We start from the raw sequence: 19,176 nt of genomic DNA, 5'->3' as shown, positions 1-19,176 counted from the left end.
TATTTCTCACTTCACTTACCTAACATACTAGTTCAGCATCCTAATTTCCAACTATATGACTAGAAATTTCTAAGAAGGAAAGTTTTTTACTGACAAATTTTGACTCGGCACATTGGTAAATAAGAACAGACAACTCTCAAAAGATCAGGCAACTATGATATATTAATATTTTATGTTGAGGCTGAGTTAAGCCCTGTCTTACTTCATGCTCAGGCTACAAGCACCCTAACTTAGGGCTACACTACAAACAGTCTTTAGAACTGATGGTGTGCAGGGCTGACAGGGTCGCCAAGACCAGGGGACAGCTCAGAAGTGTCTAACAAGCTGTTCTCAATCACCCTGCAGCTCTTGGGTAGTGATCCTTCCTCACTGATTTATTTCTAGACTTTAAGTAAACAATCAGTACGAAGGGAAGAACTTCACCTCCTCCTTGGAAGCCAGCTGGTATGATACTCGAGCCTTCCAAAATGAATGCCTCGTTCAGGAAGACCTGGGCTTCAGCTGTGTGAGTTCCATGTATGAACAAGGACACAACAGGAACGAGTCAGCAGGGTTCTGGGCCAACAAAGATGACTGCAGCCCAGACTTAACATACTGTTGAACATGGATCCACTATCAAGGTCTCTGTCACATCTGAAAGATTTGCCCTTTACAATGACAGTGTTCTGATCATCTCATCTACTGACCTTTATTACAGCCCTCCTGAATGATACCTCTAGCCATCCCAAACATAATTATTTTTCCTACAGGTAACCTCAGAAACAAAACCCCATTCAATACATTCTTGAATCTGAGAATGTAAGAATACAAATCTGATACTCTGGTGTAATACTTCAGTGCCAAGTTCCTTTGTAAGTCTTGCGGCTCCTCTGAGACTACCCACTGGCTGTACAGCCAGTATCAACCTGATCTGTAGAATCTGTTCTTCTATTTAACAGTTGTTAAACAATGTTATTAAAAAGCAAAGCCCACAGGACCAACTGACTGGCTCTAAGAACAAGCTGGTCGTGTACTGAAGGAGGAGGCTGCCTTTAGCATCCCATTGCACCAGGGCATGAAGACAGAAGCACAGGGTAGGGGGCAAGGAGGTTCCTGTACTTTCCAGCAGCTGAGGACTGACCTGGAGATTCCATCCCAGCTTAGCTTGTCAGCATGTAAAATATTAGTATCCAACTTTCTAAATGTCTTTTAAATGCATTACTTGATATTTAACTTCTTACTTGAAAATGAACAAAAATCATGAAAGCATAACATCAAGTCAGAGTGATCACAGCATGTATCACCAGCAGAACCAGGAGTGTTACACCTCTAGTCCAGACCTTCACCACCTATTCTCACAGGCTGTTAGCAATTTTTTTGTAGTGAGCCCTCACAGGAAAACCAGACACACATTTTGCCAAGCATTCACATCTGCTGGAATTATTCTAGGTTATTTTTTGTAGCTTTAAATAACCTCCTTCTGATCCTCTTTCTAACCCTTTCTGTTCTATTTCCATCCAAGTCTTCTCTGCCTTGATGGCTAATGTCTGGCCATACCAAACAATTAATTTTTGTGCAGCTGGGCTGAGCTCTGCCCTTGTCTGGCATTCATGCTCTCCCCAGTCTCCTTTTCAGTTTTTATCTATACCCTGTTAATAGGCTTTTTTATTCCCCCTTAACTGAAGTCCAATTTATACTTTTCTGCTGCTGTCCCTACTACTATACACACAGGATAAATGTAAAAGCACTAGCAATTCTGAATAAAAGCAGTAATACTGTTACTGCATGTGTATATTCTAGGCCTCTACTCTTCCCAAAAATGTTTGAATCGTTTCTAGTGAAACATGCTAAAAAACCACTGGTTGAACGTACAAATGCGGGCATCACACACTGAAGCCAAAAGAGCCCAAATTTTAAATAACTGAGAATAACTTTATAATGAGAGACGCTGAGCAACCCTAACTTGTGTAAGAATAGCTTCAGGCCCTAACTACAGTCAGGTCATGCTCCTAAAATAATTGTTTTCAGGTCTTAAAGAAATACTTACGTACAGATATAACAATACTTTTTCAATAATACCCAAGTCAAGAAAACCTATTTACATAAATGAGACATATAATGCAATATATGGAATTTACCTATTTAGTTAAAACGCAGAAACAATACAAGGAGATCAAAGGAAACAGAAAATAGGACTTTGCATTGCTGCATGACAGGATAATTAAAGACATCTGGCATAAAGGTAAGACAGTTCTTACAGTAAATATGAACTAGTTCAGAAACAAAGAAAATATCCAGTCCTTGAATTTCTGAACATCTTGGGTCAGCCCTTCCCTATATCCTCCTCAAGTTTAAGATTGGCTTTAAGACCAACTGTTTTCTCAAGACTTGCGATCTTGTTTTCAACATAACTTCAGAGACTTCTGAGGTTACAAGTGCCACAGTTGAGACTGAAATGCAGAATGATCATTTTAGTAGGCAAGACAGATATCTTCTGTATACAAATTTTACAAAGCCTTATGCATCACTGCAAGGGAAACCCACTGAACTAAGTGCTACCATTGTGGATTGTAATACTTGGCAATGGTGTAAATAACTTCAACTGTTACCAGGACCAGATGTTAATAAGGCATAAGAAATTCAGCACTGCTAACAGATTAGATATATATAAAACAAAGTAACAAAGTGTATCTAAAATACACAGGTAGCAAATTATAGCCAGGAGGCTGTCAATTCTTAAAAAGCATGATTTGCAAGGATGACAGTAAAACTTCTTCAGTTACAGTGGTATTTATGAGAAAATCCACTTCATGTATTTTTCAAAGCATGCATGTGTACATGTTCATATGTAAACACACACACAAATAACCTCTACATCTATTCAAGAAACATGCTGGTTCCTACCAGTGAATTCTGAATATCAAAGGTTAGATTTTATAATGTACTCAGCATTCTCAGCTCCTAACAACTGGAATAATACTTAGAATACTGCAAATAAGGCTCAGACCTTAACAGGATCAGACTTACTTCACTATACCCATTATTATTATGATAAAATGATGTATTGAATGCAATGCACCAAGATATTCCTAGTGTGCCAAAATCAACATTTGCATAGAAATCTGAGTTAGTGGTATCTGAGTGGTATCTGAGTTAGTGTATATCACAGATACGCTGAAGACCATAGGAAATCATACATGTAACATTTGAGAACATTATTCATGGACTACTCTCTTGCAATTATTAACATCTCTCAGCAGTCTTCTTGCTATTCTGTGCCTTTTAACAGTATTTTCTCACAGCATATATTGCATGACAAATGGTATCTATGAACGAAACAAGAGAAGATGCCTACACACCTTGATATGATCCATCATAAGCTGTTTCTGTGCATATAGAAGAGAACAGTCTGGACACTTGAAAACAGACACCTTCTGGTTTTCAATGTGCTGATCAAAGTGGCGATAGAGCAAAGGTTGTAGAGTAAACACAGTGTCACACATAGAGCATTTATATATTATTCTAAAAACAGAAGTACAATAAACAATGTCAGTCATGTTGATGATCTATTTGCAAGAATCATGATGTTAACTTTTTTTCTCAGCAGAGGTAAGATCTGACATGTTTAAGTAATCATTTCACACTGTCTGAAAAAAGTTAAAATTAAACTAATTCAAAACATACTCCAATTTCAAAATACAGGAGCAGTAAAAACCCCAGAAAAATAGAAAAAAAGAATCATTAAAAAAGTGCAAACAAGAAGCCAGAAAACAACAGCGCATTCCAGTTACATATATAATACCAACATCTGCTTAGGATCCTCTGAAAGTTAAATGTCTTCAGTTTCTGAACTCACATTATAACTAAAGGACAATATACCTGTTTCAGGTTGCAAAGACAGTACATATTTTAAGGGAGTTTGATCATAATTGGTAATTATTTTTGGCAGGGTATATGGCTTTGCACCTCCTGAATGCCAAGCCTAGACTCTGTTAATGTTCTAAAGCTGAAACTTCACAGGATGGTGTTTCCTGTTTTGCAATTACAAGCCTTTTAAGAATCCACTGAAGCCATGTCGAGACACCACCAAAACCACAGCTTCCTCTCTTGGACCATATACGACTTTTTAAATTAGCTATCTAGATCTCCCATTCTAACAGACAATATTCTAATCTAAATGCTAATAAAAGCTATTTATGTTTTAGTAGCTGTGTAACTGGTGAGGCAATGCATCTATTAGTATAATTTCAAAAGTGCTTTAGAAATAGATATACTAATTAACAGAGAACTAGGTAAGTACCGGACACTAGGAAGTATAGTCCCTGAAAATGAGCATGATAGTTAAAAAATTGTGTATCACAAAATCCTAAGAGTGTAATTAAATGATCTGAAAATGGCTGTGTTTTTAGCAAATCCTTCTCAAGCGTCTGTCCAACAGACAAAACACACAGGGGAAACTGGAAACATAATCCTTTGATCTAAATCCTGCAGCAACTACTACATGACAATAGTTTGAAGTTGTTTCATTTTGCAGATGATTTTATAATGAAAAGTGTAGTTTAAATTCTGGTTTAGGTAGTTATTTATTTGATAGTTTGCTTGTTGGTTTTGCCCATCTGCATGTTTGAATGTCTTAAGAATGACTTCCCTGGCAACTAAAGGTGAGTAACAAGATTAGCATTCCAACTGCAACCCTTTAGTATATCTGTTTATAAATAGTAAATAATTCTAGTTTTTCAGAAACATTACACTTCTTTCTAACTTGAAAAATGAATGAAAAGAAATGACACGTGAGAGAAAAGTGACAAAGAAATCTGCCATAGATCATTGGATGAGAGAAATCTACTCCGTTAGCCGCACCTCAGAAAAAAGTTCAGCTAAAATAAAATAAACCCAACAACAGGTGCTCAGCACAATGGCAGGCGCTTCCTCTGCAAAAGCAGTCTGCCTAATCCCATCAACTACAGGTTGATCTCTGTCCTCAAGGACTTTCCATTACAAAACCCCAGCCAACAAGCCCTGCTTGCTAGAATGCTGAATTTTCTCATCCACATAAATGTTCAAAGTCCCTTCCATATTCCTCTAAGTAATTACCATCAACAGTACATTGTTCAAGAGCTCTAAAGATCACTCTGCACTGTGTTTTGAGATGACAAGAACAGGGATGGATATTGCTTCAATGCCCAAGCCTTCAATGAGTTCAAGTATTTGAAATAATGAAAAACAGTGCACTTAATCAGATTAACTGTGAATGAATATTTTTCTGGTGTATCAAGTAGTCCCGGTTTCTCACATACGTTCAGATAAACTTATTTGTGCGGCATCCTCTGACGACCCTTGTACTATTGCGGTGCTTTCTATGGTGAGCCCTCTGCATGGGATGACATACTCTGCATAGGCAGAGTGGAATGCATCTGCTAGCTTCACCTAGTGAGCATGGAGTCCTTCGAAAGGGAAGACCCCTCCCCGTGCTCTGTCCCCCCCATTACTTCTATAAAAGCTTTTAAAACATTATTTACAACAAGTATTTTAGTTTGTCACATTATTACTCATCTATACCCCTTCAGAATCCTAATTTCTTGGGTAATTCCTCTACGAGAGATGTTAAAGAGCTTGCCAGAAATAGGAAAAGCTTCTTGATAATAATTGGTAAGAAAGAAATCCCAGATTCCTAAAATGCAGTTTCGCCTCATGTACCTCACATCAATATAAACCCATACTATCTTACTAATAGTTTTAACTGAGATTGTAAGAGATAACTTCTGGGGAAAAAACACCCATAGATCACCACCCCAGCAAGCCAGCTGAACTGCACACAGACAGAAACAGAAAGTATGTGCACTGTGCCAGGCACGGTGCTATTACAGGCACACTCTGTGGGATGCACTGCTTAAGCTTTAAGGGTACAAAGAGCCAAAGGATTCACTGTGCAAGGGTTCATTTCCCTCGTCCACAGCACCCAGGGCTACTGACCATCTAAGCATGCTCCAATGCCTTGGTCCCATCTCAGCAGAGCAGCTAGAGATAATCTGAAGCAGTGATTTTGCTGTCAGCCCTCTGCACTCCAGCCAGGAAGAAAAACAGCTTCCTCAGAGAAGTACTTGCTGCAGTTCTGCAGTGAATCTGCTTGTAATGCCACAAGCCAGAGAGCTGGTACTAACCATGCACATTCCCTAATCCTGAGGCTCCAAGTTTTTTTCCTTCTGTCCCTTACATCCTGCCTCTTATAACCCTGTCTTACATCTCCATCAGCAACTTCATCCAAAAGTCATGAAGCATCAGGCCGGATTACTAAGCAGGCAAGACAAGCTGAGGCACAAGACTGTATCACAGCCTTAGCCCTGGCAGGGTAATTTTCGCCCTTCAGGTTTACTGCTCACATACCACAGCTAACATCCAGAATCGCAGTGTTTTGCTGCCTGTTGCCGAGCGAGCAGTTGATCCCATGGCTAGGTGCTAGAGAGACAGGAGTAAAGTTACATTGTTCCAGATTAGCAAGATGTAAATAAAGACTGGCAGAATTAAAAATAATTCTCTGATTATTTCATGATGTACACTTTCTATTAGAGTCATATCTTGCAAATAAAATTAAAATGAGAAATTAGAAAACCTGCCTTTATCATCTGTGGTGGAACTAGACAGTGATCTCAGCTGGAATGATTTCAGGTCTGTGGTATATAAATTAATTATTGCAGGTTTACATAATTTAACCAAATAAATTATGATCTACTATATGCTTCAGATTATTACTGTATCTAAAGTAAGGAACAAAAAGACCATGGAATCGCTGAGGTTGGACAGGAGGTCTTGAAGTCATCTAGTCCAGCCCTGGCTCAAGCAGGGCCAGCCAGAGCAGGCTGCCCAGGATCACATCCATCTGGGTTTTGAAATGTCTCCACAGACTTGAGACTCCATGGACTCTGGGCAACCTGTTCCACCACCCTCATGGTAAAAAAGTGACTTGTGTTCAGGTAGAAATTCATGTGTTTCAGTTTGTGCCCATTGCCTCTTCTCCTGTCTCTGGGCACCACAAAGAAGAGTCTGGCTCACTCTTCTTCATGCCTTCCCATATGATATTGATACACATGGATAAGGTCCTCCTAACCCCTCTCCTCTCCAGGCTGAACAGTCTGATCTCTCTCAGCCTCTCTCCACATGAGAGATGCTCCAGTCCCTTATTCATTTTGGTGCCCCTTTGCTGGACTGGCTACACCATGTCTCTCTTACACTGAGGACCCAGCTCTGGGTGCAGTAGTGCAGTGCTGCCCCAGCAGCACCGAGTGGAGGGGATCATCTCCCTCCACCAGCTGGCAATGTTCTTCACAAGCCCTTAATGACCACATTCCCAGGTAATGTGGCACCCATGAGCACTGATGGGAGAAACTGAATATGCTACAAAAAAATCTGACATCTTTCTGAATTTATCACATATATGAATTGTATCTCTCTAAGAAGAGCTGAATGTATGTGTTTTCTGTGTAAGCTAAGACTTCAGAAGCACAAGAACTATCTAGTGGACACCCAGATTTCAGACAGGTGTCTGGGAAAAGACTGCACTCTGTTAAATTCATACCAACATACGTAATAGTATGAATTGTGACTATACACACTTAGGATTATTTCTTTCAGTCACAGCAAAAGCATGATTTTCAATCCTAAACACATGCAACTGAGTATGCTGGTTTGTTTTTTTACCTAAAGTAGTCAGTATTTAACATGTAACAACTCAGAACCCTGTCTGCAGCTTAAAGGCAGTTGTGCTTAGTCAGGCTGTAATTTACAACCACCTTGATTCAACAGTACACTTGCATCAGGCAGGCAGTTCACTGCAACCCCACTGCCAGGGTGGCTGCTCTTGCCCCACACCACACACCAAAACAGGCATGGTACGCACACGCACTTTTTCATTTTTCAAAAATCCAGTTAACAAATTCATGTATTATTTTAGAATAAATACAGATGTTATCTCACAGGAAAATACCTCCACATCACATAAAAGACGTTCAGTGTTTTGAAAACTTCTGCACGAGAGCATGGTACTTCTCCTTCCCATAAATTTTTTCTCTAAAAAACCGATACGTGTGGGATTATATACTTTGTATCAATAGTACAGTATATATCCATCATCCATCTGGATAAACAAGATTTTCTCCAGTATCCAAAAAGAGATCAGCCACGAAAAACATCTTAGTGCCATTCCTATGAAGCTACACTGTTCACTGAAGAAAGAAAATCACACATAAGCTTTGGTTTCCCACAAAAACCATGTAGCATCTTAGGTATGCTACAGGAGAGAGCTTCACAAAGTTGCAAGACAAGACAGCCATCCATTTCCTGGTATTAACACAATCTAATTTCATGCCACTGAGAACCACTGCAAATAAACTTCATTTTTCATACACCAATTAGTTTACTGTATCTGTTCTGAAACAACCATTTGTAATGCAATTGTAAATTACAAGTAAATGCCAGAGGCACACAGCCATTTACCCAGTGAGCCCAATTCCTGTGAACAAAACAGCGTGAACTAGTGAAGAGTACGCTCAGGACTGGACCAGCCTCAGCCCGCTTACAGGGCAGAGGTAACAAATTTTCCCCAGCCACCTCATCACCTGGAGCTGGGTTTTGGCTACACCTCTGTGACACCCAGAGGAACACCAAGAAGCCAGGCTCCGCAGCCAAGCTCAACAACATCTGCCTACTAGGTGAGGTGTGAAATGCACATTCAAGGGTCAGACACCTTTTACACACTCAATGAAATCTCAAAAGCTTCACACTTCCACAACACAGAAGGCTACTGTACCCTTCCTTTAATTAGCTTTATAATTTTTACTTCCAAAAGAACAAAAATTTAACTGAGCTTATGTAGTCATAAGCTTTATGACTTTGTATTATTATTAAATACTCCTTACATCCCTTCTTTCCAATCATGGATTTGTTAAACTTTCAAAATGTATGCCAGTCATATGCAATGTAGATGCTAGGCAATATGATACAGATAAACCACCAGCAGCAGACTGGTCAAATGTGAATGTATTTCCTCAAATACAACAGTGCTTGCCAGCTCTGTTCAGCACTGGTCCGGCCTCACTTGGACCACTGCGTCCACTTCTGGTCCCCACAACTCAAGAAAGACATGGACAGACTGAAGAGGGTCCAAAGGAGGGCCACAGAGATGATCAAGGGGCTGGAGAACCTGTCCTACGAGGAAAGACTGAAGGAATTGGGTCTCCTCTCCCTGGAGAAGGCTCTGGGGGACCTCTTCACAGTGTTCCAGTACTTAAAGGGCGGCTGGCTACAAAGAGGACAGAGGGTGTCTTTTCACAAGGAGCCACATGGAGAAGACAAGGGGCAACAGTTACAAGTTGCACCAGGAGAGGTTTCATCCTGATACAAGAAAGAAACTTTCTACAGTGAGAACAATCATTTACTGGACCAACTTCCCCATGGTTGTGGTGGAGTCTCCATCACTGGAGGCTTTCAAGAGGCTGTTGAACAGCGTGCTGGATAATCTCACCTCAGCTCCCTTTCCCACAAAAGGCTGGACCTGATGGTCTTTCGAGGTCCCTTCCAAATATACACAGATATCCAAATATACCACAGCAGATAAAACACAATTTCAGCAACATGACAAACACAGGATGTCAACTTTGGTCAAGGTATGTGAGAGAGATCCTTAGAAACCAACTAATTTAAACAAGAACACTTGCTTTTAAAATCGCTACCAAGTAGTATAAACACATCTGAGGAAAAGCAGAGGTCCTGATAGCCTGAAATAGACCTTATTAAATGGTGAAACAGCAGTCAACATGAGCATCATGAGTGTTGGCGGCAACACCATACTACCTACAGACGCTTGTGAAATGGAAGCAAAGAACTCCAAACACTGCAATGACTGGAAAAATCCTACTAGTCACTCCGCATGCATTTAAGATAGCATCTTGATTAAAACTGGAAAATTTAAAGAAAATACCACTTCTTACAAGGAACATTCAACTATGGGTTCTGTGATTTATGACACATCCACAGTACTTCACAAAATTTTATCTTAGTCTTTTTATAACCAAAATGAATTCATAAAAAATACAATTATAAGCACATCTATATGGAAAGAAAACTAATGTAAAATACTTAACCCACCAAGATGATTAGAAACAGTTCAGCAGATCCAAGCACAATTCAAGAAAACATTCTGCAGTTTTTGTATGTGAAGTATCTTACATAAATAGCGATCTTAATCTTTCAGTTTTCTCTAATGAAAATAAGGGGAATCTGAAAAAAGTTTTCCATTAAATGTTGGTATTTCAAACCCTCTCACTGAAGATACCATCCTGAATTAAAACAAGGTATCAGACACAGTAGGTTTGTTGCCATTTTACTTTAATGTAAGTTTAAGTACTCTAAAGCATAAAGCTCCTGTTACTATGTTAAAAGAAACAGCGATAAATCAAATTCTTCTGAAATCTGGTTGCTACATTAGGTGGTACCTTGTTTCTCTCACCGGCCTTCTATTTCCTTGAGTCTGAAACTTAGAACGGAATAGTGTACTCTCTGCCCTCCAAAGAAACAACATGGAGTTAAATACTTGAATATTTACTCTCAGTACAGCACTCATACCAACAAAGGAGAATGGCAACAGAAGAAAGGTCTGCAGTGAGAAGGCATCATGCTAAGACTGATCAGATTCGAAGCCTGATTTTCACATGCATCTGCACCTGCAGCTCCCACTGCCTTCAACAGAGGCCTTTAATGTCCAATGTCTTTAAAACAAAACCTCCAACACTGAATTCCTAACTGTGCCCTGTGTCACCATCTTCAGTAAACCACCGTATTTCTGCACAACTCTTTTAGCTACACAGAACGGAATCAGTTCTGCTTTGATCTAGAAAAAGAAGATTACGTATCAGGAAAAAAAAAAGCTTATACAAACAGCTCTACAAATACATCTATTTTGATTTGGAGATGCAAGGCTGGAAAAGCTTTAAAGGCTGGCACCTCTCACTAACACCCTAGAACTGCTCTCAGAACATGGAGATGTGACCATCTTAGGGAAGCAAAAACATAGCTTACCACTCCCCAAACCTATGGCTTTCATGAAGGAAAAGGTCTAGCAGACAGCAAGAAAACAGATCCTGCAGGAAAACTACCACCTGATGAGCAAGCAGCTGCCTGACTGGAAGAACAGGGTACCACAGGCAGCTGTAGCCCACAAGAATCACCCGAGGTCAGCCCAGAGAAGACAAGTGTCATTTCTAAAACCATCTCTCACAGGTACACACCCTGACCCCTGTGAACTGATGGCACTGGAAGAACCACTTTTTCCGAATTCACCCAGATGAGACTCTGTGAGCATGTCATAGAAAAAAAATAAAATCACTTTTTCCCACCTTTTCAACCAAATGTTATGAAAATCACTGCACAAATGCTCGTAAGTCTTAGCAGTTCTTTTTGGAATCCCATTATCTTAATTCACAGTGAGCTGATTAAAAAATAAGAACAAACAACACACTAGCTGCCTGTCTGTATATTTTTTGTAATTACTGCATTACTCTCTTGCAGTGCACAGTGTTTAAAGAACTGCTATCGCTATGTCTATGGAAATTTAACCCCGGTCAAATAAACTGCCAGCTAAAAACTCATGAAAACATTACACAAACTCCACATGTTACCAACTGTTGGTTGTACAGCATGTGACTTTCAAGATTACAAGCACAAGACAGAATGCAATTTCACAAGTTATTAAAATGCAGGCAAGAGCAGTAGAAGATTAATTTTGCTTACTTTGGTTCGCCTATCTTGATACCCGGGTGTTGTGTATAGGCATGGGAGTGTGTGCTGGGAGCAGATTTAAATGCCATGGGACAGATAGGACACTTGTAAAAGACTTCACAGTGACAACCTTGAATATGAGACTTGAGTGCCGCCACATCAGAGTATACAACATTGCAATGCACGCAGCTGCAAAAAGAGCGGAAAAGAGTCAGTTCAGCCTAGCCCAAAGCAGTACTGAACGAAATGGAATCAACACTGATTTTCGAGCAAGTGGAAGAGATAAACATATATATACAACTGGATAAAACTAAGTCATTCCGTCAATTTAAACAACCCAGTAAGAATCAACGTGAACAGAGATTTGCATATCAGAAAGTAAGAAAAAAAGAAATTTCCTGAATTTAATTTGAAAATCTAAGAGATATGAAGTCAGAACATGTTTTTATGGCATTACAACAAAACAGAAGTGTTGACAGAGGAGTATTCTATTGATTGTAAAAAGAAAGCTTAACTCCTCTGCCAATTTGTAGAGAGATTTTACAAAATCCATTTTTATCACATGCAGTGGATTGTATAAGGTATGCCACAGCAATTTAGAAACTACCACCAAAATGGAGAACCCGTAAAGAAACCATTTTCACCATTTCCCTTGTTTAGATTTAATGAAGACATACTGGTAATGATTTTCTGTACATGTAATCAAATCAGCACTTGGATTTAAAAACAAGAGAGTAATTTAAACTCAGGACAACTAAACCAAATCTCTACAATCTAATCAATTTATCGGATTGGAATTCTGAAAATATTTTTCAAAAACATACTTCTGCTGGTTCGAAAATTTGTGACCTTTCCGCATCTATTCTAAAATGAAATGATTAAAAAACTGAATTAATATTAGTGCATAAAAATTTCTATACACAACGATCCCTTTTAGTGCCACACATCTCCAGTACTGAATGCTACGAATTAAGTTCAAGAACATACTGCTATAAGCAGTTAGAAAATAACCTGTCAAATGAACAGACTTCTTATTGACCACTATTTTGCAGCAAGAGTTTTACAATTTAAACATAGAAGGCCTCTACTCTTCCAAAATTTTAATTTTGGCATCTATCATGGTAGTATGATTGTTGTCATATAAACGTCAAATAATTTTCTGATACTGTTTCAGTGCCCTGATGATGGCAATAAAGCAGCAAGTACAGTTATACTTTGCATTCAAGAGTCCCATTTTCCTTTTAAAATGTATCACCTTTGAATGTTATGAAATGTCATCCTTTCTTCCCCGAGCACTTCATTTACATTCTTAACACTATTAATCAAGTTTTTATCTATCTGCTCCCTGCTTACTGATGCATTTTCTGAAGTAAATGGTCCTTGTCTTTTTTGGGGTCTGTTAAAGATCTTCTCTGCTTATACAGAGATGAACATTTCTTCACAGTGGTACACAGCACGATCCTCTCACTAGCAGATATACTCCTAAGGTGTCACCTCAAGATAGCTGGGTTGCAGTTCTCGCCTCCCCATCCCATCCTGTCTGGATGTTAAGTGACACGACATAACGAACAATCCTCAGCATCCACTACCGTATATTAAATGGTTCTTAAGGACCAAACCTTCCTTTCTTGGACTGCTGTGTCTTGTTTTCAACTTGGAAGGATGCAGGTAAACTTGAGGTTGAAATTTTTATCTGCTTTAGTTCAGACAACTAGCTTGAAATCACTGTAGTCAAACTGAACTCCCTCTCAGAGGTCCTTTGGAAAGGCAAGTCAGGTTATGCTGTTCCTCAAGCAAAGGCACCACAGTGATAAGGAGATGCTGAGGAGTCTAAGAAGGCACACATTAACTTCCCCAGATACTGTTCTTCTTTGCCTAGGTGTTTTTTGTTTAGTCTCACCATACAGAGAAATTCTGACTTTGTGTGACATAAGATGTTTATGATACATCTTGAAAGGTTCAGTAACTTCAGTTTAGATTCACAGTGAAGGATTTATGAGTCTTCTAGTGTTACTGGTGCAGCTAGGCCAGGAATCCCTGAAGATGATTCTGTTTACAAACCCAAGAGACTCAGACTAGAGGGAAGTGGAAGCAGCAGAATAAGAAATGTAAGACAAGACTGATTCTTTTCTGCCAAGCAGTAGTCTAAGAGAAGAACCCAAAGAAACAGTGCTGTGATTTGTGCTCACTCTGAAAACAGACTGTCACAGCAGCTGGCTTGATGCAGGAAAAATGCTTTCTTCCCCTAGTGAAGATTTCACAGCCATCTTTGTAAATGAACTTGTGTCACCTGAAGGGGGGACAAGATGCCTACCGCTCGTTTTTAAATTGCCCTTCCCCAGTCAGACAGGACAAAGTGGAAATGTTTTAGGAGAGCTGAGCAAAGCTCAGCTGTACGGGTTGCTTCTTTGATCTCTTGCTGTGCTGCCTGCCATTCAGTGCAAGTAAAATTCTAAGACAAAACCATTTTTCAAGCTTTTCCAAACTTACCATTTCCATTAAATGCCTCTGATCCCCAATTTCTCAGTGAGTTGCCATTACAGGGAAACATAAGAATAAAAAGGAAACTGAAGAGTAATAAAGAACCACCAGAAGATCAGGCTGTTTGAATGAGAAAGGTAATTTTCAAGTAATGTAAAGCTGAGGAATCTTGACTTCCCACAGAAAAGAGAGCAACCAGACAGGTGCAGTACACCCATCAGCATCTTGATGATAAATTCTAGCAGTAAATACTTAAAATTAATTGTTCCAGCAGAGAACAATCTAAGACTCAATGTTTTGAAAAAACTCAAAAGTTTTTTTTAAGAATCTGAAATTAAGAAAATATATCTGCATTCTCTAGCCCTTATGAACTGTGAAGTCCTGAATCCATGGCTGGACTTTTTATGGCTGGATGAGATTAGCTAATATTCTGATTTAGTAACATACAGAAGTGGATGCCCAAAACAAAGCAAAATCCTAATGTGATATTTATTCCAAAATTTGTAGTACTAATAGCACTGTTGCCATGACAACCTTAAACCCATGAAGCTGTATTCTGCAAACAATGCTTATGAAAATGGAACATTACTTTTAAAAGCATAAATTATACATAAATTGACAACAAAAGTAATCATTATACTGACCGAAAACCAACTCTTCGGGTATAATGCAGGCAGTTCTTAGTGACATGAGTCTGGAAGTGGACAGATCTGCAGATTGCTCCACATTCAGGACACGTGTATGGAGATTTATGCTGATGAATTCTCTGGTGTGATGCAAAACTGCACTGGTTAGGAAGCAGCATCTGGCAGATATTGCATGTCTTCTAAACGATAAACCAAAATAGATGAAACAAAAGGTTTGGTTCAGCTATACGTAACGTCTTGTGTCAAACACTGTAATATATCAAATCAAAGGTTAAATGTTGTGACTGTGATGTGAACCAGAAGAGGTAGGCAAGTGCTAAATGCAGGCCCTACTGACAAATCTTGTAGGGCAGAGCTGGCAGATAACTAGACATACTGGCATTCAGGGCCATTCTGACACAACAGAGCTCTTTCATATACCACTCATCACGGGAGACGCATGTTGGTTTATGCAAATCGTACTTAGGTGCCTCACAAGATTACCTTGATAGTGCAAGGGGCCTAAGTACAACCTAAGAATCAAACCTTATGGTTTCAGTTCAGTGCACCACATAAAAGTAAAAAAAAGAAAACCACCCAAACCCACCAAAAACACTGTCTTCACTTTTTTTGATCCTTGCTCCTGATTCTTATTGTAATATCCATAATACCAATAAAATGGAATATTATCAGGCAGAATGTGCATTGATAATGTCAAAAAATATTTCTCAAACTAGAACACATTATCTGCATTATATCAATATATTGTGCATCTCAGTAAAAACCAGAGATATATAAAATATTTACAAAGCTTTTCTTTGCAGGGCGATCTTTCTACATGCAGGAACAACTTACTAAACTAATTATTTTCTTGTGTTTTGTTACACAAAAATAGTTTTTTAAAAATCTTCCAACTATATGTTGGAATATATGCCAAATCAGAAACACTGAAATTCTTTGGGTGCTTTGTGCCATTTTTAGGATGAAATGTGAATGATAAAACCCAGGTGTAAACAGGCTTCACTTCTGCTCACAGTTGCTTTCCATTACTGGAGGGCACAAAGAGCCAAACGTGCAAAAGCATTGCAGAAAATGTTTCATTTACAGTAACACATCCTCAAAGCTCTATCCTGTATGGAGCTATGCCTCTGTCTAACTTTGATCATGGTGCCGCTTCACTGACTTCAGCAGAAACACTCACAGTCTCAAAGTCAAGCACAAATACAAGTCTCTGCAGAACAGGACTTCAACTCAATATCACAAGACTTTGCTTTGTAAGGCTTTTCAGATTATTTTTTTTCTTATGACTTGGGACTTACGAGCCTCACCAGTGACTTATGAAGATTTAGGAACAAAAACAAGACTCCCTCATGAGATGGGTATGATTTTAACATGATATTTTTAGAAATGTTATCTGCAAAAGTCTTATGGATGTAGTGATATGTATATGCTGCAAGAACATAAAACAAAACAAGAACACAGCTGCATTATAAAGTATTTACTAACCTATGTATGAAGAAATCCTGAAATAATTAATTAAGACATAATTGCTTTCCTCATGGTAAAACAGCTTCCTACTAAAAACCAGGAACTTCACAAAAAGTCAACCCTTTTTCCCCATTTCGGAGACTCTCCTTCAAATCTCTTCTAAAAAGCAGTAACATCCAGATCATGTAATAGCAAAATCAAAGCTACAATTCTAGAAGAAATTGTACACTGTTAGGAATAGCTTCCATAGGAGTCTGACTTCCTAGTATTAGCAACTATGCCAGTAAAATAAGTAACCTGTTTCCATTCAATCAACAGGAGACAGACACTAACTCCAAAGACAGAAAGAAAAAGCCTTTCTAGACACTGCAAAAAAGGACTATTTTCCTAATAGAACACTCTTTAATATCAAGGTATAAAGTAACTTCTTAACTGTCTTAGCATTTTGACAATATTACTGATAGTCTAAGAACAAGCATATTTTTGCATCACAACCTGTACACTTTTTCTAAAATAACTTAATCTAAATGCTTTTTTTGAGGGCACATGCAAAAACTTTTTCTTTAAAAACAGTAATTTTAAGGAGAAATGTTAACATAAAACATCTTGTGGTAAGACACACAGAAGCAAGAAGTGTATTTCATATGGTTCCCTTTTAATGTTTACTTCGTGAACACGGTGACCTGATACGTTTGAACACAGTCTCCATCCAAATGTCTCAAATGTCCTGACGACAGCAAGATGACAAAATGCAAAACGTACAAAACAGAGGAAGTTAGGCAAAGAACATCTACCATTACTCAAATTTAGGTTCAATATTAGCACTATTGCCAGCCTAAAATATTAGTGGATAGCATGGATACATTTACTACCCTTGCAGAAAGCTCTGTCTGAGGTTAACTGTGGGGATTTTGAACTATCACCCTGATTAAAGCCCTTATGACACAGTAAGTCTGAAACTGGGTTCAGACACATATAAATATTCACTCTGAAATGCCAAATATTTGTCCTCGATTGACCAAACAGCCACGGCTGGAACCACCGGCTCAGGCACTCCAAACCGAACAGAACTGGTTTGGGATGCTAACTTTGAAGTCCAGCTTACAGGAAAATCCTAACCATAACTCTACTTAAAATGTGCTTACCACATTTACTTGGCTTCAGTACCATTCCTAAAATCTATCGTTTGCCATTTATGTATTAATAAGCAGCAATATAATACTGGAGAATCTGGAGTATTATCTGATTACGTAAGAAAACAGCAAAACAGAACTTCTTATTCCAGCAATAGATATGTATGGGATTTCCGTAGTCTTTCCAAAGTCTTTCATCTGTAGTACTACAAAATGAAACCAGGATGCTATGCCACAGAAGAGGCATACAACATTCCAATGCTAGCTAAGCATTATCTACCTGCAAGATTCACCTGTAACGCTAGAGTGTTGGACTGACACAAAATGCCAATAATGCTACTTGCCAAGGCCACGAGTTTGCTATTTTGATGAGTACAGTAAAATATTTTAACTAACTACAATAGAACAAGAAGAATCTACTGTGAAATTCTGAAATTCAGCATGCTTTCTTACCATTTTATTTTGGGCTTAAGGTGACATTAACTTCCAGTTCTCTCATTCCAACCCACACCAAAATAAAACACAGTTTGTGAAAATCATCACCTGCCTGCATTTGAAGTCAAAGTTTCAGAAAAAAAAAGGGTTAAAAGAAAAAATGGTGGAGGTGGAAAATAAAGATACACAAGAACTATGAGTATGAAGGGAAATTAGCTATGTGGTTTCATGGGAGCTATACACTTGTCTCTGTTAAGTAAGATGAACATTAATTATCCCACGCTTACTACTCCCCCCTTCCCTCCACCTCCCCTTAACAGATGAGTGTTTCATTCAGCCAGGAAACCTGTCAGTGAGTGGTCCCAGTTGCTTGAACTGGAATATTGATGGAAGTAAAGTATTACAGGAAGGTAACAACTTTATAGGGAACATATTTTAATTGCTAGGGCTGTTTTACTATTGTTTATTTTAAAAGAAACATTCTACCTTCATAACAGGAGTTTAAGAAGAACAGGAAGTAACAGCTACTTACTGCTTAGAGTCACGGAAAGCATAGAATAGTATATACAATTTCCATTTCAAGAGCAATTAGGTGGGCACTAGAAAGAATAGTAAACTGCAAATAACAACTTTTTTCCTATTATTTGTTTGCAAAATCTGAATATTTATTTTTATTTCCTTCCTTTCTTCCAAAGTTAAAATATCAATTTGATCTAACTTCCCTGTCCCCTTCTCCCCATAATGGTAGTTTTACAACAAAAAGCCAGTGCCATGCACTAAGAAGGAAAACAGAAGTCAGGAGTATTTCTCGTCCAAGCTTTTCAAAGGGTAACATACAATGAAAAAAGTACCAAAATGTTTATTAATAAATGCCTATACAGAGTCTTTCTTCAGCAAACACTACCCTTGCAGCAATGCTCTGGACGAAAAATGGACAAAAAGATAATTTATAAAGAAAGCAGGATGTATTGCTCCCACTAAAGCAACTGTTCCATTGAAGTTTCTCTGCTGGGCATTTCAGTACAGCTACAACACTACAGTATGTAATAAAACACAATGTAAAAAACCAATACAGAATCAAAAACTGCTTCTTGATATATGAAAAGGACTATGAAAATATTTAATTAATTTTTAAGAGGGTATTTCAAGAAAGAACATTTAAAACTATGTTTATTAAGAGTGTTCTTTTAAATGGAGTAACAAGAAAATACCTTCTTTTCATTCAGTGCTTTGCAGTAACGAGGTGTTTATTTGGGGTTTTTTAA

The 19,176-nt window shown here is 38.5% G+C and overlaps 1 protein-coding gene across 7 annotated transcripts in view; it reads right to left on the bottom strand.

Annotated features, from left to right (window-relative positions):
- Positions 1–19,176, bottom strand: part of ZNF532 (zinc finger protein 532) — a 51,842-nt gene that overhangs the window by 12,827 nt on the left and 19,839 nt on the right. For all 7 annotated transcript variants that reach the window (XM_040579363.1, XM_040579366.1, XM_040579360.1 and 4 more), the window contains 3 exons: positions 14,874–15,055; positions 11,761–11,937; positions 3,339–3,501 (listed from right to left, as the gene is read on the bottom strand). In XM_040579363.1, the coding sequence (XP_040435297.1) occupies positions 3,339–3,501; positions 11,761–11,937; positions 14,874–15,055 (522 nt within the window). The remainder of the gene's footprint in view (positions 1–3,338; positions 3,502–11,760; positions 11,938–14,873; positions 15,056–19,176) is intronic.

The sequence above is a fragment of the Falco naumanni genome, chromosome Z (genome assembly GCF_017639655.2).
Source record: "Falco naumanni isolate bFalNau1 chromosome Z, bFalNau1.pat, whole genome shotgun sequence".
Taxonomy (NCBI): Eukaryota; Metazoa; Chordata; class Aves; order Falconiformes; family Falconidae; genus Falco; species Falco naumanni.
Note: the sequence above shows the minus strand (reverse complement) of the source record. Positions and strands in the feature narration are given on the sequence as shown.